The sequence below is a fragment of the Piliocolobus tephrosceles genome, chromosome 8 (assembly GCF_002776525.5).
Source record: "Piliocolobus tephrosceles isolate RC106 chromosome 8, ASM277652v3, whole genome shotgun sequence".
Taxonomy (NCBI): Eukaryota; Metazoa; Chordata; class Mammalia; order Primates; family Cercopithecidae; genus Piliocolobus; species Piliocolobus tephrosceles.
Window position 1 is genome coordinate 76,938,642 of NC_045441.1, and position 25,825 is coordinate 76,964,466.

Genomic DNA, 25,825 nt, shown 5'->3' on the forward strand with positions numbered 1-25,825 from the left:
AGAAGTATTTCATGTCTACTTAAAGGAACTCAGTCATAACCTGATGGACCTTGATACTCTAATTACTGAAATAATATGGTTGGCACAATTTTCAGAACCATACATAGAGCAGAATTTTCTGGTACTAAATAACTGTTCATCTGTTCAGTTTTAACTTTACAGATGCTTCAACCTCTGTGACTGGTCATGTTTCCCTCTTGGCTGTTAGATATCTTCCGTGAACACCGTGACCCACCTTAAAAACTATGTAGGAGCCCTGGGCAACACTTCATATACAAACCACACTGGGTAGCATCTTCTCCTTCATACTTTTACATCCCTCTACTGATATCCCAGTCTACTCAATTTTATCTTAGCATAACTATACAGTTATTCTTTAATCTAGAATTAGAATTTCATGGTGAGCCAAGTGAACCAGACCATATATCATGTATATATCATGGTGAATCAGACCATATATCAATATAAGAAATAATTCAGAATACAGCAGTCTTCTGAACTTCTGAAGTTTCCTTGAAAACAAATTACTCACATTTGGGTTAAAATGATCTTTACTTATAAAAGATCATAATGTATCTTGTTCTATTAAAAGCAAGTAAAATTCAAAAGCCAAAAGAAAGTAGCCCACTTTTCCTAAAATGAACAGAAAATTATGAAGTTAAAGCTCATTCTGACAAAGTAACATAGTGTTTCCTCTTAAAGCAACTTTATATGTATATATATATATATAAACATATATATATATGTTTATATATATATATATATATATATATAAATTTTCTTTTTTCTTTTTTGGATCAGAGTCTTGCTCTGTTCCAGGCTGGAGTGTCGGGGCACCATCTTGACTCACTGCAACCTCCACCTCTTGGGTTCAGGTGATTCTCCCACCTCAGCCTCCCGAGTAGATAGGATTACAGGGGTCCACCACCAGGCCCAGCTAATTTTTGTATTTTTAGTAGAGATGGGGTTTCCCCATGTTGGCCAGGCTGGTCTTGAACTTCTGACCTCAGGTGATCCTCCCGCCTTGGCCTCCCAAAGTGCTGGGAAGACTGGCGTGAGCCACCGTGCCTGGCCTAGATCTCTCCCAGTACTATTTTATAACTCAGTATGACTGAAGGGTCTGGTGGATTCTATGAATTCATGAAGATGCAGTGAGAAATATGAATGAAGCAGAGCTGTCAGTTTGCCACTGAATACCTCCTTTAGAATGTCTCATTGATTTGGCAACAAAAGTTTCAATTGTTTACAAGTAGGTAGATTCAACACTTGCACAAAACTAAACAGGCAATTTAGGTGCTTTGTTTTTTAAGTAAGAGGATAGATTTTGGCCTTAATGATATGCCAGAAAATAATCAATAAATATTGATTTCTCATTCACTTAGCTTGTTCATTAAAATTTCCCATAGTGATTTACCAGGAATGTTCACCCTTTAATTAGTGCAATTCAATATTTCATGGTCAAAATTATTTATTGGGGATTAAACAAAATTGAAAATAAGTTTTCAAGAAAAATGAAAATTGTGAAAGTTTACCACCTTGTATCTGTATGCATATTTTTTTTTTTGAAAAGGCTGAATGCACGCTAGAATTCCCCAGGCTCCGGTTTAGAACTAAACAGGGTGACAGCATGAAACACTTACCTCATTGCTCTGTGCCTAACGCTCTTGTACGGCAGTCTCCTGACAATGTAGTGCAGGCATTCACTTTTCTTTTAGCGACTTTCCATCTAATCAATTCTGGCATTGATCATGCCTTTAACCTTACTTTAAAATTATAGGTTCCAATGCTAAAAGAGAATGCTTAATGCACTCTCAAACTCTATCAGGAAATAAATCAGATGTGGTGGTAGGGGTCTGGCCTCGCTTCAAATCCACAGGTATCTGAAAAGAGCTGCTAATTTTGAGGGCTCAAGAGATTGGCAAAAAGGACAAAGAAAATGATGTCTTGGAGGACTCCAGTGACCTCAGGAACACCCTTATGGATATAAATGTCTGGCTGATGCTATCCTTTTTTATTTTCTTACTAAACATTAAACTAATATATATTTTTTAGCCTAAAAAATCTTTTGTGGTTTGCTTATTCTTACCTTTTAATTATTTTAAAGTTTCTATTCCAAAACATTTATATACAAATGTATACCAAAAATGTAAGTCATATGAAAAAAGAACAAAAAGACAACCCTGTACCTCCATCAAGCCTAAACTATAAAATTATTACTTTTGAAGCCCTCTCTGTTCTCTATTTCTAGTTGTAACCCCTGCATTTTCTTCTAGTTATTCCATAAATTTATCCCTAAAGAATATATTGATTAGTCTTTCTTGCTTTTAAACTTCAGATGCATGGTAGTGAATTGTATATAATATTCTGCAAATTGTTTTTTAGTTAGCTGGTTTGTTTGCTCAACACTATGTTGAAAGGTGTAACTAAAATTAACTAACTTTTTTAATGCAGCTATACGAACAATGCTACATGGAATGTTTCTGAATATGCCTTTTGGTATATACATTGACAAGAGTTTCTGGAGGATATATATACACATCGAAGTAAATTTGCTGGGCCATAGGATTTTCACATCTTCTATTTTAATGGATAATGCTAAATTATTTTAATGAAACAGTTTTATGAATTTTCCTGTTTTTCCATGTTCTGGCTATCACATTTTACTGTGAAACTTTATCTTTGCCAATTGTTTGATTTTTGCTAGTGAAGTTGAATGTCTATGTTTACTAATGTTTAGGTTCCTGTTTTTGTGAACTTCTTATGCATTTTGCCCATTTTTCTACTATGTTGGTTGTGTTTTTCCTATGATTTATGTGAGTTCTCAATTTATTGTGGACAACAATATTTTTTTCTTAGTTATATGTGCTACAAATATCCTCTTCAATTTTCGGCTTTTCTTTCCATGTACTTTATAATGTCTTTTAATGATCAGATTTTCTTAATATTATTGTGGTCAAGTTTACCAAACCTTTTTATGATTTGGAATTTTTGTGTCTTAAGAAATCATATGAAACCTACATTTTCTTCTAAGCGTGTTAAGTATCGTCTTTCAAATTTGAGACTGTAATCCATTTGGAACTTATTTCATGAATAATATGCGGTGGAATCCAATTCATTTTTTTCCATATGGATGGTCAATTTTCCTCATTTATTACTTTATCCTTTACCCACAGAACTGCAGTGTCTGCTCTGTATTGTTCTCAAATTGACGTAAACGTGTCAGTCTGCTTCTGGACTCCGTATTCTGCATATTAGTCCACTTGACAATTGCTGGGAGTACACCACATGCTTAATCACTTTTACTTCATAATGAATCTCAGTATCTAGAGGAACAAGTTCCTCACCTTGTTCTTCCTCAGGAGAACCTGGCCCTTATTCTGGGCCAAGCAATTCATCCATATACATTTTAGAAACAACTCACTGTTCCAGAACACAACTATGTAAACAGCTTAAATCTCATAAAAATGTATTAACTCCATCTCCAATTAAATTGTTTGTTAAGATATACAAATCTGCACTCCACTAATTACAAAAAAGAAAAACAAAAACAAAAAACCATATTCAAGGCATTTTCCAGGGAGTATAACCTGTAGCTCATTGCCCTTCAATATTTATAAAAAGCTAATTTAAGAACAATAACACGTGAATGGGAGATATCTTAATGAATACTCAGCTTGTACTCTCCTGTAAATATTTTTTTTCTTTTGTTTATTTATTTTTTTGGAGACAGAGTCTTACTCTGTCGCCCAGGCTGGAGTGCAGTGGCCTGATCTCGGCTCACTGAAACCTCAGTCTCCTGGGTTCAAGTGATTCTCCTACTTCAGCCTCTTGAGCAGCTGGGATTACAGGCACTGCCACCAAACCTGGCTAATTTTTGTATTTTTAGTACAGATGGTGTCTCACCATGTTGGCCACGCTGGTCTCGAACACCTGACCTCAAGTGATCCACCCACCTTGGCCTCCCAAAGTGCTGGCATTACAGGCATGAGCCACCGCACCTGGCCTCTCCTGCAAATATTATAATTTATCAATTAGAATTGATAAATTATATCTGTAGGTATCCACTAAAAGAAGAATAAAAGCTAATATAGAGAAAAATGAAATAAGAAGAAAACACTTGATTAATCCAAAAGAAGGCAAGAAAACATAAAAGAACAAATAGGAAACAAATAGTAAGATGTTAGATTTAAACTCTACATATTAGTAAATAAATTAAATAGCAACTTTTAAAGTGCATTTAAAAAATAGACTGTAATAAAAAAACAACAATTACATACTGTTTACAAGAGATATAGAAAGGTTGAAAGCAAAAGGATAAAAAAAGATATGCAATACAAACACGAATCAAAAGATAGTTGATACAGCTCTCTAAATACTGGATAAAGTATATAGTAAGGTGAAATACTAGGAATAAAGAGGAATACTTCCTAATGATCAAAGGACAATCTACGAGAAAGACTGAACAATTCTAAACTGAATATATCTATTAACATCACCTTAAAACACATAAAGCAAAAACTGACATAGCCAGAAGAAATAGATAAATCCACAATCACAATGTGAAATTTTTACACATCTCTTTCAGTAATATATTCTAGAAGTTTTGAAAATATAATTAAAAAACTGGGGCAGGGCATGGGTGGCTCATGCCTATAATCCCAACACTTTGGGAGGCCGAGGCAAGTGGATCACCTGAGGTCAGGAGTTTGAGACCAGCCTGGCCAACATGGTAAAACCCCATCTCTACCAAAAATACAAAAAACAAAATTAGCGGGGCATGGTGTCTGGTGCCTGTAATCCCAACTTGGGAGGCTGAGGCAAGAGAATCACTTGAACCTGGGAGGCAGAGGTTGCAGTGAGCTGAGATCACACCACTGCACTCCAGCCTGGGAAACAAAACTTTCTATCAAAAAAAAAAAAAAAAAAAAATGACTTGACATACATGACAGTCCTTTCTTTCCCTTTCCCTTCCCTTTCCTTTTCTCTCTCTCTCTCTCTCTCTCTGTCTCTGCTCCTCAGTAGCTTAATTCCCTTTACTGAACACTATTTTGTATATTTTGTATATTTGTATGATGACATTAGCCAACACTGAGGGTCACTATGTGAAAACATCTTAATAAAATCATTAGCGGATCTCCTTTAAGGATATTATCAATATCAACAGCACCATTTGCCACAAATCATGCATTATTTTACTTGTTACCAGTAATTGTATTTTCCTTTAGCAGTTTGTTTTTATCTTATAAATACTGTGAATAATATAATTGACAAGGGTTTCCTTTTCCTTCTGGTAATTAGAAAGCCTAGAGCCAAATTGAGGGTCCAACCTTATAAAAAGTGTAATTGTGATATATTTGGTTGCAACATCATTTCTGGTTCCATTCATTCTTCTCTCTCATCTTACCACTTTCAGTTCCTCTATCCTGTCACATAAGGTGTCTCTCCAAATTACTTCTAAACAGTACATGAATAAATGAATTATGAGAATTTTAAAACACATGGGTAGTGGAAAAGACAGATACTCTTAATGGCAGTGTATTTTCTCTTGTTCTTCCTGATAAAGACCATATTTATTAAATCTGAGTAAATTTCAGAGAAGTGAGTAAATACAGAGAAATAACATTCTCTAACAACTGGGTCACAAGAAGCAAATACCAAGTAGATGAGGCCTGATGACCACAGAATTGGCTGGATTCAATATGTAAGCTGATTCAAGAGTTCCACTCACATGTCTACAATTTCTGGGTCTGGGATCAGGGAAGTTGAGTTTAGGATACACGTGCAGACTGCCACCTTGGGGATCTACTTTTGGGGTATCTGGGGTCTTACTGCAACAGCCAAACCATTTTGTGGAAAAAGAGTAAGAGAGGAGAGGAAATAAAAGGGATTATTTTCATATCCTTATGCTCCTTCCTCTAGGATAGTTTAAAATTAGCTGGGAAGTACCTAAGAAATATTCCTATTTTTTAAAAAATCCAAGACTGAGTAATTAGTCTTGGTAATTAACTGAGTAATTAATTTCAGACACAATCTATTATGAAAGTCTAGACTTTCCTATGAGCTTATAGGAAAGATTATAACTTTCCTATAATCTTTTATAATCCTTCCTATAATCTTGTAATTTAAATATTTTCTTCTTGCTCAGTTTTTATTAGAGCTAAGGAACAGTAAGCAACTAAGGGAACAAAGTATAAAATGCTTTATATAACCCTCCTTGTTCACACTTTTGGGAAGATAACATGCAGTATTACCTAACTGGTAGTCCACTGACTGAGTAGGTAGGTGTGAGAAGGAAATGAAGCAGCACTTGGTAGCAATATTCAAACTTCACAGAAATCCTTGAGTTACATTTACAGACCTGCAAGTGACTTAGTTCCTGTTATGTCTCAAGACTGTGAATGGTTCGCAATGCTTACAAAATTATGTACAAATCCTTCTGCAGTCAAAGTCCATTTTCACTCCAAGAACACACTATGCCATTTCAAATAGCTCTACCTTTTTAACATAAAGACTATGAATCAGAAAAAAATTATGCTAATGTTATTCAATTTTCTCTTCTTTGAACTCCCTCTCATCTTTTGAGATGCTTACACAATGCCTTAAATTCTATTTATTTGTCTCCACCAAACTTTTATTCTTTCATCCTTGATCCCACAAATCATATACCTTGCAGTATAATCAGCAGGACCTAGTACTTTCTTTCTGCCTAGTTGCCACTCTTTCTCTTACAAGTGTGCCACCTAAAGCCTTCCTGGAAGCAGGTTTTCAGTGTTCAAAATAATTTTTTAAATGATATCATACTTACTCCTGATCTCTCATGATAGAATAGTCAGAATATGCCTTCATAGGTAACTTCCACCTACTGGCTCTAGTCTTTCTTTCAGTATCTCTGTGGGATATGCATAATCCTTTAGCAAACCAGCCTACAAAATATTTGAAGCTGCAAACGGTATCAACATAAGGATCCTGGAATTTCTAGAAGCTCAGAATGTGTTGCTTCTGTGACTTTTCTAGAAAATCCAATAAAACTAATATTACAAGCTTTTAGCCTACCAAGATCACTCTAACATACCTATTCCCTGTTTTTATCCTAATCCTGGCATTATTTAGGCACTAAGCAATGACAAGCATGAAAGAGCAGCAGGGCATAATTATCATTTTTCCTCTCCTGGAGCACAAGGAAAATACTTGACCAGCATACTGGTATAAACTAGAATGGATTTGCGGTCTGTTATGGCTCCTGGTGGAAAAAAATTTGTTACATCGGCTTTCTGTAATCATGATAAGAAAAAAGTGGTAGATTATATTAACAAATTGTATTGATGATTGTTGCCAAAATTTTAATAATACTTGAGTTGGCTTAGGTTTTAGAGATAAACATACAAATGGTGGTCAAACATAATTTTAAATTTGTGCTAAATTTCTGTATGGTTTGGAAAAAGCTTTTACTCCTCAAAAATCTGTAATTCAATATTGAGAGTCACATCATTTTGGATGAGCATGAGTACACATGAAGAAACGGCTGCTCAGAGGCTCTTCCTTCCTTCCTCCTTTGCCTGCCTTCCCTTCCTTTTACTATTTCATTCTGACCGTTTTCATTGATCTACACTTGATTATTCTTTTGCTTCATGAGCTACCTCAATGCCTAAAAACATGCTAAACCACTCATCCTACCACTCCAGTGCCTGAAAAGCAAACAGAATTGGACAGTCGGTAGAAAGTCGGGAGCATGACACTTGCATCTCATGAGCAGGAACCTCAGCAACTACTGGAAGTGCTATCCCTCTCCTGGTACAAAACAGTGATGGTGGATTTTTAAACGTGGAATGGCCTATGTTAGGTCTGCAGCCTTACTTTTCTTTCTAAACCTCTAGTATTTCAGCGTTCCCTAGCAACAGAAGCAAAGGATCAATTTAGAAAAGTGCTTTCCAGAGCATTCCTATCCAGCTACTGACCAAGCCATTTTAGTTTGTGTGATCAAGCAATTGAAATTCAAAGAGATTTATCACTGACTGTCCTCACAGCAAAACTGGAAGAGCACTTGATACGTATGCTACTAATATCTGAGACGACTGATTCTACCTCTACTGCATAAGCATGGATTGGTTTCAGTAAGAATTAGTAGTCTCCACATCTCACTGTGAACTGACAGTGTTGCCAGGGAAACTGATAATTATGTGGCAAAATGGAGGCTGTAGAATAGAAAAAGGGTTCAGAAGAAATGTAAGGTTTTGATCCAAATCGGCATGTTAATAGTATAGTGTGTTGATCTTCCGTAGTCATATAATTTAATAAATACCATTAATTATATGTTTGACAAGATACAGATGTCTAAACTGAAAGAAATGAATAGAAATGAAAAGCTACTAGATACTGCTCATATTTTGTGTATGCCACAGCAGGAATATGTATTTATTATATATAAACTATAATTTTTTAAAAGTTAAAATATTCAAAAAAGTAAAAAATTTGGTTTGATTCCTGATGTTTTTCTTTAGATATCAATCTTATAGTGTTCCAGGTATAAAAATTATAATTCCATAAGAGCTCGAATAAATTACTTTTTTGGCTTCAAAGACTAAATCATATAGTCTCAAAACAGGTCATAAAGTGGTGAAGAAAGAAATACTACTTTTAAAATAATATACACAGTAATATCAACCCAGAGAAGCTAAATACTCTTCCTGAAGTCACACAGCTCCTCACTTAGTGGTAATGCTAATGCTAAATCCTCCTCTTTCAGTTGCCTAAGAGGCACTATTTATAAATTACATCCTGTTTAGGGAAAACCCATTAGAAGGATATAAACCCAGTGAATGGATTCAAATCTCTAGATATCATTTTAATTTTAAATGAAGATTTCTAATACTTTCCATTTTTAATGGCTAAGAGTTTAGTTCTAAAAGTTCATGATAGGATATAAACACTTGCTTATCAGGAAAACCACACTGGAGACATTTTAATATGTGAGAAAGATCATGAAAAATCTAAAAAGCCCATTATAACAGGGTTTTACTGCACGTCAAAGTGTTGCCTCTGAGATGCTGGTCCTGTCATGACAACCTTGCTGCACTACATTCTTTTATTTTCATTTTCCAGGGACTACTATGTATATATTTAAAAAGATGAAGCCACACATTCCTGTGTATTTATCTCTATAATTATTATGTTTTCTAATTTGCAAATACACCACAGATATTAAAAGTCATTCATGTTCATACACGTACAATATAAGAATGAGAATGGTGTGTATGTAAGAACATAAGTAATTTATTTATGGTTGGTGTATGAATGAATATAATCATTTATAATCATTTATAATATAAAATGTCTCCAGTGTTTTGGTCTTATTTCGTCTTTGACATGAAAGACCTAAGTATACATGAGTACACCATGGTAAAAGCACAAAACTATATGGACTTCGTTAACTACATGAATCTCAAGTGCTAAAAGCAGCAGTCTGCCTTCTGATATTATGAAAAATAAAGTCACTTTATTCTAGTGACTTAAACATTCTAAAGCTTGGCTGGGCGCGGCAGCTCATGCCTGTAATCCTAGCACTCTGGGAAGCCAAGGCAGGTGGATCACCTGAGGTCAGGAGTTCGAGACCAGCCTGGCCAACAAGGCAAAAGCCCACCTCTACTAAAAATACAAAAATGGGCCAAGTGTGGTGGCACATGCCTATAATCACAGCTACTGGGGAGGCTGAGGCATGAGAATCGCCTGAACCTGGCAGGCGAAGGTTGCAGTGAGCTGAGATTGCACCACTGTACTCCAGCCTGGATGACAGAGTGAGACTCTCAAAAAAAAAAAAAATCTAAACCTTATTCATTAACACATAAGTAGTGTAGTTCATCCTAGATAGGATGAACTATACAATTTATAAGGCAGTTTATTAAATCTGTCAATTTTATGATGATTTTAAAATAGTATTTAGCTTGTCTTTAGCTGGGATTTATTAATTCTACATATTTATTTTTGATAAGGTATTTATTTTTGATAAGACAAGAGCTAAAATGATTGGCTCCTATTTTGATAAGCCTTTTCCTCTTTCCCACAGAAGGAAGGTATTTCCAACTTTTAAATCTCTGGGCCAGAAAAAGAAAAATAAAAGGCCAATTACAAAGTTATGAAAAATGATTTTTGTGGTTGGGTTAAACAAACCTTGACTTAGGCCATCTTGGCAAGATGTTTGCTTGACATCCAAGTTCTCCATGGTATCCCCTTTAGAGACTTCACCAAGAGATGTTCTTCTCTCAAAGATGTTGTTATTATTGTTAACTTGAGTGCCATTTTGCTTCAGTAGCCTGAATACCTCAGCTTCCAAATCTCTAATCTAGGAAAAACAAATCCATTCATAAAACTCTAAACCAGCACTCCTCTCCAAGTACAGTAAAACCATCTTATTATTTAGTGTCTTAGGGAACACAACTTACCCGCACTTGGAGGCCTTGCACTTCCACAAGATGAGCTTTTTCCAAATCTTCTATTTTCTTTCTTTCTGCTTCCTGTCTTTTGATGAAATCAAGCTCTCTTAAGAAGAAAATAATAGTTCTGATTATATCATACACTCAATAAATGAAAGTTCTTATCTGAAACAATAAACTGCATAATAGGATAAGCAACTGAACAGTTATTTAAATGGACAACATTCAATCAGTTAGAGGAAAATGTATAGTAATGAAAGAAACCAAAACATCTTTAATGGGTCACAAGGCAAAGAAAAATGATTTGATTCTGCTTATTATAGCTTATTATAATTTTCTTTTGTAGCTCCTGATTCTAGAACACCCATACATATTTAGATAGGAACGACTGCACTAATGATCCACGTTGGGTAATTTAGTGGAGATAATTACTTGTCAGGTAGAAATAATTCCATTTTTCCAATGTCATAAGCATAGTATAGTAAACTGATGTAACTAGATAAGAGTTCAAAAAAGATAACTATAAGATTTCTATGAATAACAGTGAAGAGGGCCTGGGTGGGTCAGAAACATCAAGAGGGGCACTCACTTATAGACCTAAGGATAATAGGGGGAGAAGAGAAATAACTCCATTTTGAAAACCTGGAATAGAATATGCAAATTTAGCAAAATTTACCGTAAAATTATTTCATGAAAAAGAGTTTGGCAAAAGGTTAAAACAGTGATGTATTGAATTTATAGTCACAGAGAATAATTACTCCCCTTTTATCAAGAAATTTTTGATAGCAATCTCTTTTAAATATTAAAAACATCCTTTCCATAATAGGAAATAATAGAAATATGGTGAATCTTACATATATGCTTAGCTTCTGAGGCTTGGCATGGAAAGCTAGAAAAGGTATTGGCACTACTTATTTGTTCTAACTAGCCAGAAGTAACTGATGAAAAAAATCTAGTAAAAATCTCCGTGGTCAGTCTCCGTGACATTACATCGAGATCCAAGAGATGGAAGCAAAGGAGCAGTAGCTCAGAAACAGCTGCTGAAAATCAAAAACAGAATGTGGTAATGGTCTCTCTCCCTGCAGTGAACTGAGGCCCTCCTGATTCTCTAAACAGCTGAGAAATGCAGAGGGCAGGGCAGGGGGCCTTGCTAGTCGATATGTGCGCTGTCTGTAGTGGGAAATTCTGTAGCTACTGATCTAAGAATAGAGGAGCAGCCTGACTCAGGCCCCAGCTGCGGCTTGCGTGCTCCACATCCAATAGTCAGTCATTCTGTATGACTTTCAGCTGGGCTTCTTGCTTCTAAATCACAGAGGTGTTTCAAAAAGAATAAAGAAATTCAGATGTTTTAACAGTTACTAACAACAATTAATTATCAAAAACAGCCAAGAGGCCTGGTAGCCAAAAACTGTAAAATATACAAAACATAATGTCATGAAAAAGTAATAGAAGTGACTTCCAAAACTTAATGTGTATTTACGATGTAACTATGCTCCTGGATAGGAAAGATATCTCTGAGGTAATCTTTTCTATTCCACTAGATATTACAAAATTATTGGACATAAACCTTCTTTAGACAAACATAACTATTCTTTTTTTTTTTTTTTGAGATGGAGTCTCGCTCCGTCACCCAGGCTGGAGTGCAGTTGCCGGATCTCAGCTCACTGCAAGCTCCGCCTCCCGGGTTCCCGCCATTCTCCTGCCTCAGCCTCCCGAGTAGCTGGGACTACAGGCGCCCGCCACCACGCCCGGCTAGTTTTTTGTATTTTTTAGTAGAGACGGGGTTTCACCATATTAGCCAGGATGGTCTCAATCACCTGACCTCGTGATCCGCCCGTCTCCGCCTCCCAAAGTGCTGGGATTACAGGCTTGAGCCACCACGCCCGGCCAAACATAACTATTCTTTAGTCATTAGAAGTTGCTTACTTTTGTTGAAAATCCTTGATCAACTTCTTTGCCTTGTTGTATTTCTTTTCCAAGGCCTGATACTGGCTTTGAGTCTCTTTGAGATGTTCATTCACTGTGTGGCATAATGTTTGGGCCTCAATCCAGTAGCTTTCCAACTTCAACATTCTTTCCTTATTCTCTTCTATGTTTTGTTGGAGTTGGGTTTTTTCTAGTTCCCACCTCACTTTCTCATTTTCTGCTGCCTGCAGCTGGAGAAAGCAAATGTCAAGGAAAAGATAATTTGGCCACTTTGTAGCAAAAATCTCTCATTTTTATAGCATGTTGTAGATCAAGTTCTGTTATCATAAACAATCACTGAAACCACTTAAGATGAGAAAAGCAAGTATTATGTTTATAAATCCATAGATGATAAAATGGAAGCCTTGAAAAGTGAAATGATTTGTCCAAGGTCACACATTTGATAAGTAATAAAACATGGATTGGATTCCACATCGCATGATATTTCCATCACACCATGTGATCTGAAATGCTGTGAGCAGTAAAAGATGTTTCAGAGTTTGATAGGGATCTCTTTTAAATATTAAAAACGAATGTCAACATGTTTTGAGAGTTTTTTTAAAATATACAATCAAATATCAAAAGTTAACTAAAAAGGCAGTGGAGAAGGGCAGGGAGGAGAGAGAGAAGCACAGTATGGCCTAATGGTTAAGAGGGGGTCCCTGGAGTCATTCAGCATAGATTTGAATCCCAGTTCTGCCATTATTGGCCATTAAACCTTGGACATGTAATTGAAATTCTCCAAGACTCAATTATATCATCCATACAACAGAATTGTGATATAACACATCAGTATGCTTGAAATAGCTCCTTGGGCACAAGAATAATCTGATAAACATTAAGCACTTTCACTCTGCTTTTAACCCTTTTGATGATCTTATTTTGTTCTTTATTTCAATGAACATGAATACAGTCTACAGTTCACTATTTTACATGTAGTGTAATGAACTTCTCAAGCTTTATAAACCTAAATTCCCATAAAAATATAAAAGATAATGTAAGTAAAAGTATAAATTGTTGCTTGGTTAATTTAAGTCCCTCCCACGGAACAGAAAGCCGTAACCAGCTTTTTGTTTTTCTGCTTCTAGGGACTCTTAGGAATAGATAGTAAACTAGTCTAATACCCTCATTTCTACAGAAATCCAAGACTGATCATTTAGGTGAGGGCTCAAAAGTCATTCCCAATAACTCTCTGGCCTTCAAACTGGTACTTTATCTACTTTATATGCCTTCTTTGAAGTTCAAAATGATGCAGTCATTATAAACTATCAATGTTCAAAATCATATAGCATTTAGCAAAAGTAAACATGAATTTATATACACACACATCTATGTTTTTGCAAATATTTTTAACTAAACACATTTGCAAAACAGTTTACAAAGTTAGAAAGCAGCCAAAACAATTTCAAGATTAGGAATTCTATTATCAAAATGAATAATAAAGAATCATAATAAAGTGCTAATCTGTGGATATTACATGCCACCATAATGATGAAAAAATATAAAATGCTAATTTATAGTATTTTCTAAGTTAAATGTCTAGAGTCTAATACATAAGCTCCATTAAAACATTTACAATCACAGAGAAAAAGAGATCTTTTTAAAACAACAATTTAAAAAATCTTCAATTCTTTATATGTCAAGAGACAATACAGGAATAGGTTATTTACTGCATCTTTTATTAAGCAATGTTTTGTATCAAGTTGTTTATTTAGCAACCACTACTAATTTGAAATTATTCACGGAGCTGGACTAACACTGTGAATGATGTATAGATGTATTTTGACTACAGAGCTGCAGAGTAAATTAGCTGAGAATAGCATTTAACCAAAATAGCCTTGGTAATTCATCTCCATTTAAAACACATGGAGAAACCAAAACAAGTGTTCAATGTGAACAACAAAACAGATCATTAGTGGTAGTGGTGGTGGTTGGGGGGTCATTATGTCTTAATTTTTAAAAGGGAAACAATAAAGAATATTGCTTTAAAAGTAATTTAAAATATATTTTTAAATCTTTGAAATTGTATATTTGATAAAACTGAATTGCTAGAATTGGGTCTCATACAAGTGCCTTAAAGTTTGTCAATTAAAATATATAGACTAATAATACATACTCCCCTTTATCAAGACCTTTTCTCCCCCACAAATTTAAATTATGTGAACCAAACAACTAAAAATTTCCAGTAGTACCTGGCACTTAAATTATGCATGTATTAAGTTTATAATATTTAATTATTAGAAATTAGAACTTGTTTATAAATAATTGATGTGCTATACTAAATTTGTTCCTACAAATAAATGATTAAATCTATTTATAATAAGGTAAGTAAAGAGGAGATATAGTAGCTTTGCTTAAGGAATTAGTAATCAAAACATACTTTGCATGCTTGAACCATTAAAAACATTACTTAAGGAAATCTCAGAGGCCACATATGTGCAAATACATAAATATATATATCTAAAATATTGTGTAATTTGCACTGAGGGGGATGTGGGTGTTTGCTCTCACTGGCAGGTTTGTCTATGTACCTAACAGTGAAAATGAATCTATCACATTTGTATTCTTTCAAATATACAGGGACAAATCATTTAGTCCTAGGGTTGAATTTATTCATAGTATCTGAAGTTTAAAAAGTAAAATTCAAACACCATGTTTCGGTGCTTACCTTGGTCTTCAATTTTTGAATCTCTGCTTCTGTAACTGCATGTTTGATTTGCAACTGAAAATTGAAAAGAAAGAAAAAATCTGAACTAAGAAAGTGTATCTATATTTGTAAAGCCTCAGCAGCTACAAGAATGCCTTATTACATAGTAAAAGGCCTAGAAAAGTGCTGCAGTGCAGCAAGTTGTAAATTAAAGTGTCTACTGTGTGAAATGACACTGGGTGCAAACTAATTAAACACAGTTTATGGTCTATACTCCCTAACATCAGATTAGGTTACCAATTTAATTGCTCAGGGACCAAGAGAAGAAAACACTTTTTATTGCCCTCTTTGCAGCTCTTCCTTTATGGTTTGAGTGTCAAGGAACTGTTTCCTTGCTAAGCCTAGCTAACTGAACGGCATAAGCAGGCAAGTGAGCTGGTAGTGTGATTTAATTCCAAACCTGGCAGTGTGAAGATTTATTCCAAATCTGCAAGAAAGGTGGCGCTATGGTCCCGTGAGTTGCAAGCACATTCTGCTCAGCAGCTCCGCTGCAAAGGGAGAGAGGAGGACTGCAGTTGCACGGGGAAATCTCTGATATATATTTTTTATTTTAATTGCAAGAAACGTACAGATCCAGATTTCTGTCTTCCAAAAGATCTGCTCCTTTTGAAGACTCAGACCCCCAATAGCTTCTGCTACAGCTTATTAGCGTAAGAGTAACAGTTTACATTTGTTTTGCTTGTCCCTCCCCCGCTTTGTTTTCTTTGTAAGGGAAGAACAAACTGAACGAATCATTCATTTTCCTTAGGGGATCAATAAATACTCCCAAATTTAAGGAAACAACTTATGGGTTCACAATTTCTTGTCTGAAATCCTTGGGGCCAGATGTTTTCAGAAGTCAGCATTCTTCCAACTTTAGAAAGGTAGTTAAGACGTATCTTCTACAAACTGTTTATTATCCACAGTAGGGTCTTTAGAGGCACTCTATAGTCAAACACATGACTTATTTTTGCCACCAAACATGAATATTCCCACTAAGTGAGGTACATAAAAGACTGTAAATAGCATCCTGTTAGGTCAGGTTGTACCACTAAATTAGTTTGACACAAAATTACAAAAAAGACTGGGGGCATTTTGGATTTAAGACTGTATACATGAGGGACCATAAACTTTTACTATTACTGTAATCAAGTAAGGCTAAGAGGTTTTCTTATCAGAAGTGAGTGAGTCTGACAGAAGGATAGAAATGTGGAGTTTTCAGACTAGCAATGACAACCTGTGGAGACTATAGCACCTCCTAAACCTCAGCCTTCTCTTGGGTTTGCAACCTGTATTCCCTTGGTTTTTACCAAGTTTGTGGGGACACGTGGGAAGGATGATAAGGGGAAGATGGAAGAATCAAGGACAGGTTTATTTGACCCCCTTGGATGCCAGTGGCTAACTGCCCAGAACCTGAGGGTTCCTAAGTTCCTTGTAAAGTGCTCCCTCCTGTTATGCAAAAGGCCATGAGGTCTGCACTGCCACAGCTCTTGTTACTGCTCTTGGTGCTGAGAGGTGATTTTGAAACTTTTAAGTTTGATTCTGCCACACTCACACTGCTTACATTCTTCCTGACCTCGTCACTCTGGCCATGTTGCTGGTGTGGCTATTGCCCCTTGCACCCTCACTGGCTCCTAGGGGCTTCTATGCTTGAACAGTTTCTAGAGTAGGACCGTATGTGGAAATGTTATTTTTATAAGGCACAAAATCTGGCTCTTTTAGTTTCTTACCACAGCACAAGTGGTACAATTCTTACTTACCTGCCTTTAGCAGATGCTCAGAGCATTAGTGCACCTGGCAAGGAATCTAATCACAAGTTTTCTCAATGACTAGATTGGAAGAAGGTATAAAGACACAACAGTGCTGCCCAGAAATCCCTGCAATTCCCTACCCCCTCACTGATGAGGTCTATGCTCATCCTAAGTCCTAGCCTGGACTGATCTTTTGGAAGCCTGACAACACCAGGCTAGCCAGTCAGATAGGCTTGAATGCCCAGTGGATACTCCAACTTGTAGGCTCGTCTGAACTCATTTTAGACACAGGAAGACTAAAGATTAGAGAAGACAACCAACCTGGTCTCATCCTCACAGTGAATCACCATTAAAACCAGGACTAAAACCTGGATCTTCTCGTTCTGATTCAATGTCATTTTCCTTAGAAAATAAGGATCAATTCAATAGGCATTCTTTGAAGAGTTGTTATGTGCAGGATGTTGTGAAAATAACTTTTTCTCCCTCTAATAAATATTAAGGCTAATCTCCCCCACCAGTATAAACTAATAACGTAAAAAAGGGCAAAAGTACTTAGACATTAGACACATTACTTATATATAAATCTACAAAAACAATGTATATGCACACACACATACATGGCTATGTGCTAAGGAATCCAGAAAATCCATATACTTAGGTGATTCTGGAGGATTTGCAATTGTTATTGACAAGATCTACTGCTTGTTCTTTCAACCATGTGCCAAGCATGAAGAGTAATTAACTTAGACTGTTTGAATTCATCTCTGGCCTACCATGTACTCTATGGAGCATTAGAAAATTACTTAACCTCTCTTATTTCACTTTCCTCGCCTGTAAAATTCAGTTCCGTATAAGTCATAACCTTCCTTATTGGATTATTAAGTGATATAACCCATATAAAGCACTTAGTACAGTGGCTAGCATAGAGTACGTCCTCAATAAACTCAGCCAGGACCAAGACAGAATGGTCTGAAGAATTCAAATATGATTACCCCAGCTTCACCTCGCAGTTAAATGTGCTAACGGCTGTAAAATGTCACACCTGAAGTAAAATGAACACCTCTGATTCTATTTAAAGAGAAGCAATAAATCAAAAGGGCAGATTTCAAAGTGAACACTGCACTATGGGCAAGTGCCAGATTTTATTAAGTCCTGGTAGGGTAACCAAATACGTGGCATGCCGCTTGTTGGGATTTTGGACTTTCTTTTCTCAGATCACTGTGTCTTCTATAAGTTGCTTCTCTGGACCTCAGTTTCCCATATGAAAAATGCTAGATGGAACTCCAAGAGCCCTTTCACATATGACAGGTGTGACATTTACGAAATGAAGAACCTGAAGGTAGTTGTCAAGGTTGCAGACTTTAGAAATTCTTGTCCTGAGCCAATATTTTCTTTCTTGTGAATAAATACACTAGATTAATCCACAAACTGTGGGACAAACCCAGGTAAAACTGTGAAACAGCCCATGTTGATCTATTCTGCCCTTCCCATCTCGCCAAAAATGGGTAACAGGAGGGAACTGAACTAATTAGCAGTGAGGTGAGAACAACTGATGAAAGTTTGGACTGTTACTAAGTATAGCTAAATTCTTTACATATAGGAAAGCAGAATAAATTGTGTAAATTCACACATTATTCAGAATGGACAAAATTTTCTTAGTACACATAAGTCCTAAAATTTAAAATATGTGATTATTTTAATTCTGTATGTACATTAAGAGAATTTCTACAAATCCATCACTATTGACAAGAAAAGCATCAAAAATACAGTAACTGAACTCTTTCATTTTACATAGTATGGACCTGTGTCTAGTGAGCTTACGTTGGAAGGCTATTAGTTGCCAAAGCCAGGTTTTAGAAATCTCAGCCCATGGTTCTTTCCACTAATACTAAATTTCTTACATCTGTAAGCCCCTTTATTTTTAATCATCTCCCTTTATCATTGCAAATGACTAGGGGAGGCAGGGCAGGTGTTGTGAACCTCATGGTTTAGATGAGGAAAGAGGCTCAGGGAAGTCACACACCTTCTTCAAGTTCCCACTAGAAACAGGTGTGTGACTCTTCCTACCTCTGTTCCTCCCTTAACCATGTATCTAACTGAACCAGTTGCTTTGGGATATATTTTTCATTTACTCTTCCCCCAAACCCCAAGGCATATGTCATCATCATAACCTCTCAGATAAGAAGTTATTACTCCAACTGGAAACCATGGATCACTTCTGGTAGTCTGAGCATTCTGACACTGAATGCAAAATGGTGCTTAATCAGCTGCTGTTGTTATTAATGAAGCTTAGAAAGCACACCTCCACCTCCCTTAATAATCAATCGGCATTTAGTGACTGAGACTATGTGCTAGGTACTATGCTAATCACTGAGGATACATGAACATGACATAGAATCTACCTTCAAGATACTTCATGGAGATTAATAAATACCACCTTGTAAGAATTCTCCAGATCACCCTGTGAGAAAGGTCAGAGGCAACTTGCTGCTGGATGGCTTGTTTAGTCTTTTGTTCTATAGCCAGATCAGATGTCATGTGTCTTTGGCCGGTTTGTCCAGACGTGGACCCTACTTTCCAAGCAAAGTGAGCAAGATGGACCCAAGATATCTCCATTTCATGAGGAAAAGAAAATTGCTTTTCACAGGGGTGAAGGACCTTGACAAAAGGAGCATAGTTGGTTAAAGGTTGAGTGTTCTTATTCTAGAGCAGTTCCCTTTCCACATGTTTAAGAGATTTATGTCAAGAATCAATAACCTTTTCAAAGTACAGGTCCAAGAGTTTGCAAGAATGGTCAGGTAGGCTGCCTGCAGGGATAAAAGGTCAACAGGGCTGGTTCATAGAAATAGAGCCTGAAGTGCCTGCTGGAGTTTTTGGGCTTCAGAGAAGCTAGGTTTGGAGAAAAGACTTGGGATTAGGAGGGCATAAATAAAAAGAAAAGGTTAAGAACTGTAGGTCAAAGTCTTTTAACTTACAAGAACATCTTTTTCATCTCTTTTGTCATCTTTAACATGAAAGCCATAGATATGCACCTCAGGATTTCAGCACAAATAAACATACACATTCCTATGAGAACAGGAGCTTTCATTTAACATTCTGAAGGTGTACCTGCTGTGTATAATTTTTTTTTTCAAAAAGATGAATACAGAACATGTACTCATATTACTGGATTGATATAATCCAAATATAACTGTGCTAAAAATAGAAACACCCTTTACACAGAAACTTAAATAGGTGAGACTGAACTTTTGCCCTCTCTCTACTTATCCTGTGAGAGCATGGAAAACATTTTTCTTTAAAAAGTGAAAAAAATCTTTGCAGGAGACATTTTAAGAGAGTTCTAGTTCTAGAAATATTACAATCAGATAACAGCAACATTTTCTGCTGTTGCTTTACAAAAACAAATCAATAACTAATATTTGCAGAGAACTTTATAAAGTTCTTTCTAGATTGGAATCTAAATTTTTACAGTTATGAGTATTTGAGTGATGTATTACCTACAACAATGTGGCTTCACAAAAGAAATCAAAGTTGTTTTTAACTATATTTTGGTGTTAAGTTGAAGCTTTGCCACAATTCTTTGTAATTTCTGCTGAAAAGTTTACATATGGTATCTATCCTACTTATTAACAAAAGTGTTTTACTTATGGAATCATGTATGCAAAATGAACTAAAACTGGCTGACTGCACAATATCACAATCTAATCTGAATGGTAACACTAATTGCAGCATATGTAGCATAGGGTGAGATTCTCTAACAAGGTCACTCCCTAAGTAGGTACTCATAAACTTGTTATTAATGATGCTGCTGCTGGATGTAGTTGATGGCCTATAATTACAGCTCTTTTTTAAAATAAGTAACTGTTTGCTATTAAGTAGGCAGCAATTTATAGCTTCCCTACATGTTAGTGGAAACTTTCATAAAGATAACTTAATGTTATTATCCCACACATTTTATAACTTTTCTAGATTCTTTTTCATAGACTTAAATAAATAAAATAAACCAACTTTTAGACTCCATTTTTTCTTCAAGAGAAATGTAGAATTTTTAAAAATTGTTGCTATTGCTGTGACTCCTGAGGAGGAATGGCAAGGGAGAAGTTGGACAGTCAGTTTAAATGGCACCTGGCTAACAGTTCCTGAGTCAGCCTCGCTGTAACTTCCACTAAATTACCAGTGAAATCACATTAAAAACAGAAAAACTCATAACCAAAAATGAACACAACTAAAAACAACAGTTCATAGAATATAAAAGAGTCATGAAGTTGAATTAAGAAAAATCTATCCAAGATTCCCTCTGACATCAGGGAGACACTTCATACCACCCTCATTGATGGCTTGAGATCCATTCTGTCCCAAGCAAAAAGTGGACAACCCCTACTGTCTTGCCCAGGAATGGGGAGTCAAGTCAGGCTCTTTAACTTTCTCAGTATTACGTATTTGTTCAGAAAGCGACTGTTAGGGGGAAATGCAGGAAGATGGCTGATGCATGGCACACTGCATACTTTCAGCTGCAGACCCTATATAGACGGGTGGCTTCAGTAAGTGCCTTGGTAGCAGTGAATACTGGAAATTATCCTTTTTATCTCTTTAACTTAGAGAACTGTGTGGCAATACTTGGGAGTATCTCACCATAGTACAGAGAATTGCACTAGATGTCAGACTGCTAGAAAATAGCAACTGGGCTGGAAACAAGGCACCTAAATATCCCTCCTAATCTAAGTCCAGAAATGAGATTCATAATCAAAAAGTGAATAATTACTGACTAACCAATTACTAAAAGGTTTTTGTCTCATTTCAAGATAAAGAAAAAACAGGCCACCTTAGGTCTATTAACAAATACTGCAAATCAAGGTAAAGAAAATACCAACTTGAACACACAAATAAGTAAACTTGTGAAAATGATGTATCCTATAAATAAAAAATATTTTAAGATCACTTTTTGAAATCCTAGGATGTAAAGAAAGTACAGCAAGAAAGAATGAAGAGTAAGAAAACTAAACATTTAATGAGAGAATTAAGTCATGTTAGAAGTGCTAAAAAGCATAAGTGAATTTGAAGTTAAAAGCATATTTAATTCAATTAAACTGTACACTTAAAATGATGAAGACAGTAAACTATACATGTATCTTTTTCCCAATAAAAAATTAACAAAAAGCGTAATTAATGCTACAAAAAATAAAATCACTGATATGACAAGACAAATTTAAGAAACAGTCTCAGATACAGAAAAAAAGACAAATTAAATAAAATGATAAAAAACGTCATAGATACTGATGACAGTATTTCCAGAAAAAAAAGGAAATAGAAAAAAAACTGAAGGAAACATAAATGAACTAAAATGAAAACAAAACAAAAACAACAAGAGTAATGAAAGCAAATTAAAAAGAAAAATAATCAATGAAAGAAGGCCTATTTCAATAAATTGTGCTAAAAAATTTTGAAGTACAAGGTGAAAACAAAACAAGCATCCAAATGAAAGCTTTATGTTAGACTTTTCCTTTAAAACATGCTTAAAACAATAAAACTTGCCCTACCACTTTTTCAGGGAAAAAGTTCGCTAATGATTAGAATGTCATTCTCAGTATGGGAAGATCATGGAAACTATATCCTCCACAAATACTAAAAAAGAGTACTTAAAGATATACTCTGAGAATGAGAAAAAATTCAGAATATAAGAATGAAGAAATTATTCTTTAAAAGGAATAATAGTGGATACTGATTAACCTGAGAGTATAACTGTTGTAAATACCGTTAGAAAACCAAAAACATAAGCTTTTAAAAAATGTGACAATTATATTTTAATAATCTCTCTTAGAACCCAAGATTGTATCAAAATCTTCCATATGAAACATTCAAATGATTATTTGAATTCAAATTATATTTTGTTCTTAATTTTTAATATTTTAATTTTTAATTTTAATTTCATTTTTAATATTTTAATTTTTATTTTGTCCTAAATTTTTAAACACTTTTCAAAAACTTAAAGACAAGCCTTAGTAAAAGCCAATAAACATCAAAGAAACATACAGCATAAAACAAGGTGGGAACACCTATACCTTGCATAATTATAATTATAAACTTAAACTGATTAAACTTTTTAGTAAAAAATACAGACTCCAATATTATATTTTTATTTGTTTATTTATTTTAAGACAAGGTCTCACTCTCTTGCAAAGATTGGGGTGCAATGGCACAATCACCACTCAACTGCAGCCTCGACCTCCCAGGCTAAGGTGATCCTCCCACCTCAGCCCTCTGAGTAGCTGGAACCACAGGTGATTATATTATTTTAAAGCTACTACAAAACAAAGTGCTACAATTAGGTTTATGTTAAAAATAGGTACACACTTATACACTGGTGTTTATCCAGCAACTGCAAACAAAAGTAGCAGTAAGAATATTGACATCAAAGTATACTTAAAGGTTGATAAATCTTGAAGTCATATTTTATGTACTTTCAATATGGCATCAACCTAGATAACCAAAGCTGTAAGACACAAAATACAACAACGAGGTATAATTTCAGTATATATAATTCTCAATTTCCTAGATAAAGTAAGGAAAAATGAATATGGATCCAGAAGGTCTAAAACACATCATGTCACTTTTACCAAACATACCCATATTAATCTACAATAAAAGCATCACATTCCAAAAAAGAAAAACTTGAAAAGACACTATTATCTGGCCTCAATGTAATAAAACATTAAATAGATTAAAAAGCTACAAATTGAAAAGTTTCCTCAATTGTTCAAGTCAAAGAGAAAATGAAAGTCAAAATAAAAAATACAGACTATTTATGAAGTGATGAAAATGAGAAGAAAGCACGTTGAAACGAGATGTGGCCAAAGGCATAATAAGAGACAGGTTCATAATTTTGACTGCTTTCATATTTAAACAATCAAGTATGACAATAAATTCAGCATTGGTTGCAAGAAGTTAGAATATGAGTAATCAAACATTCCTATGAGAAATAGGATGGTGGAATAAGTAAAAACACAAAGTTAGGGAGGGGGAAAGTGCCAGTGCAATATAACATAGCAAACTAACATGAGTTATTCCCTGTCTCTCTTGAATTCAACTTTGGAGATACCAAAAAAGAAAAATAGACTATGTATGGGCTTCAGGGTCTTATTCATCAATTAACAAAACAGCTGGTGAGAAACTCATACAGAATACAAATGGTTGCAGATGTCTTTGGAAAACTGAGGATCTGAAGCAGGAGAGTACAGTAACCAGGAATGGGGGCCAGCAATTTAATTTTTTGTCTTCTCCATATAACCTGGGTAAGCCTGTATCTGGAGGTACATCAGGGATAGCCTATTTCAGGCCCTGAAGCTTGGACCTCCTAGACACTAACTTAACCTTTAGTGCCTTTGGTGGAAACCTTTGGTGTAAGGTGGTAAGCTGCAGCACCAGAGATAATAGTGAATTAACACTAGGGCAGCACCAGAATCCCCTTACAGTTGGATAGAAAGAAGTACAGGTGAGCTGGAACTAATTATTTTGTAAACAGTACACTTACAAATATATGTAACTAAAACTCTTCAAATACAATAAGTTGGCAACAAGAGGAGAGGTAGAGGATGGTATGCTAAGGGTATTATGTTGTTAAATGATAAAGACATGGATATTGATCTGCTTTATACATTGCCAGGAAAAAATAACCTAAGACTAAGTCAAAATAAGTCAGGGTAATAAAATACAAATGTACAACTTTTAAGCAGCAGATAAAAATTTGACGTACCTAATGGCAAGTAGGTAGAAAGACTTAAAAAAGAAACAAGAAGAAAGCATGGACATTGTAAAATATGAAATAAGGTGGCATACATAAGTTCTAATATTAAAGTTATTAAGGTAAATGTAAATACATTTAACTCACCAACTAACTGAAAAATACTCCCGGAGTATTATAAAAGTAAGATGTAGAAATAGGTTGCCTAAATGAAACATATTTAAACAAGAGAATACAGAATTGTTGAAAATAAAGGGATGGAAAAACTAGATGCTGTGAAACAAATATAAAGAAAAGAAAGCCAGAGTTAATTTTTTATTATGAGACAAAATATAATTTGGGACAAAGTGCACCATAAGGGAGAAGAGAGATGTTATAAATAAAGAAGTTGTAATAATCCTCAACATACATGCAGTTAACAACAAAGATGTAAAATATCTAAAACTACCACTGGTAGGATTACAGGAAGAAATAAATGATGGTAACTCGTGATTTTAATATATGCTTTTTCAGATTTGGTAGATCACGTAGACAAAATATAAGCCATAGTATAGAAAAAATGTGTATATGTATTTGTATTATTAATCTTATTTATATTACAGTGGTTCATGCCTGGAATCCCAGCCCTTTGGCAGGCCAAGGCGGGTGGATCACCTGAGGTCAGGAGTTTGAGACCAGTCTGGCCAACATGGGGAAACCACGTCTCTACTAAAAATACAAAAATTAGCTGGGTGTGGTGGCGCATGCTTATAATCCCAGCTACTTGGGAGGCTAAGGTAGGAGAACCACTTGAACCCAGGAGACGGAGGTTGCAGTGAACTAAGATGGCACCACTGCTCTCCAGCCTGGGAGACAGAGCGAGACACCATCTCAAAAAAATAAAAATAAAAATAAAAATAAAACAAAACAAGAAAAATTAAAAAATATATATATACCATATTACACACACACACACACACACATATACACACACACACACATACACACAGATAAACTTCACACCTAAACATGGAACAAGGGTGCTTTTTGCCTACATGAGGAATATCAAATAAAAACTGTTTATGTATCAAGCTATTAATATAAAATATCTAAAAAATTCTACACAATAGCTATTATATGGAATATGTTTTCTGATCAGAGTGGAATAAAGTTGCAACCCATAACACAATATAGCAAAATAAAGTTCTCTATGTCTGGAAAGTAAAAAAAAACCACTATATCCTTCTTTTGTTAAAAAGAAAATTGCAAGAAAAAACAC

General features: G+C 35.2%; 1 protein-coding gene across 1 annotated transcript in view; it reads right to left on the minus strand.

The window, feature by feature from the left end:
- Positions 1-25,825, minus strand: part of PPP1R9A (protein phosphatase 1 regulatory subunit 9A) — a 403,588-nt gene that overhangs the window by 35,229 nt on the left and 342,534 nt on the right. Inside the window, exons 8-11 of the mRNA XM_023226677.3 lie at positions 15,061-15,114; positions 12,354-12,583; positions 10,437-10,533; positions 10,165-10,336 (exon numbers count right to left, since the gene is read on the minus strand). Coding sequence (XP_023082445.2) covers positions 10,165-10,336; positions 10,437-10,533; positions 12,354-12,583; positions 15,061-15,114 — 553 coding nt within the window. The remainder of the gene's footprint in view (positions 1-10,164; positions 10,337-10,436; positions 10,534-12,353; positions 12,584-15,060; positions 15,115-25,825) is intronic.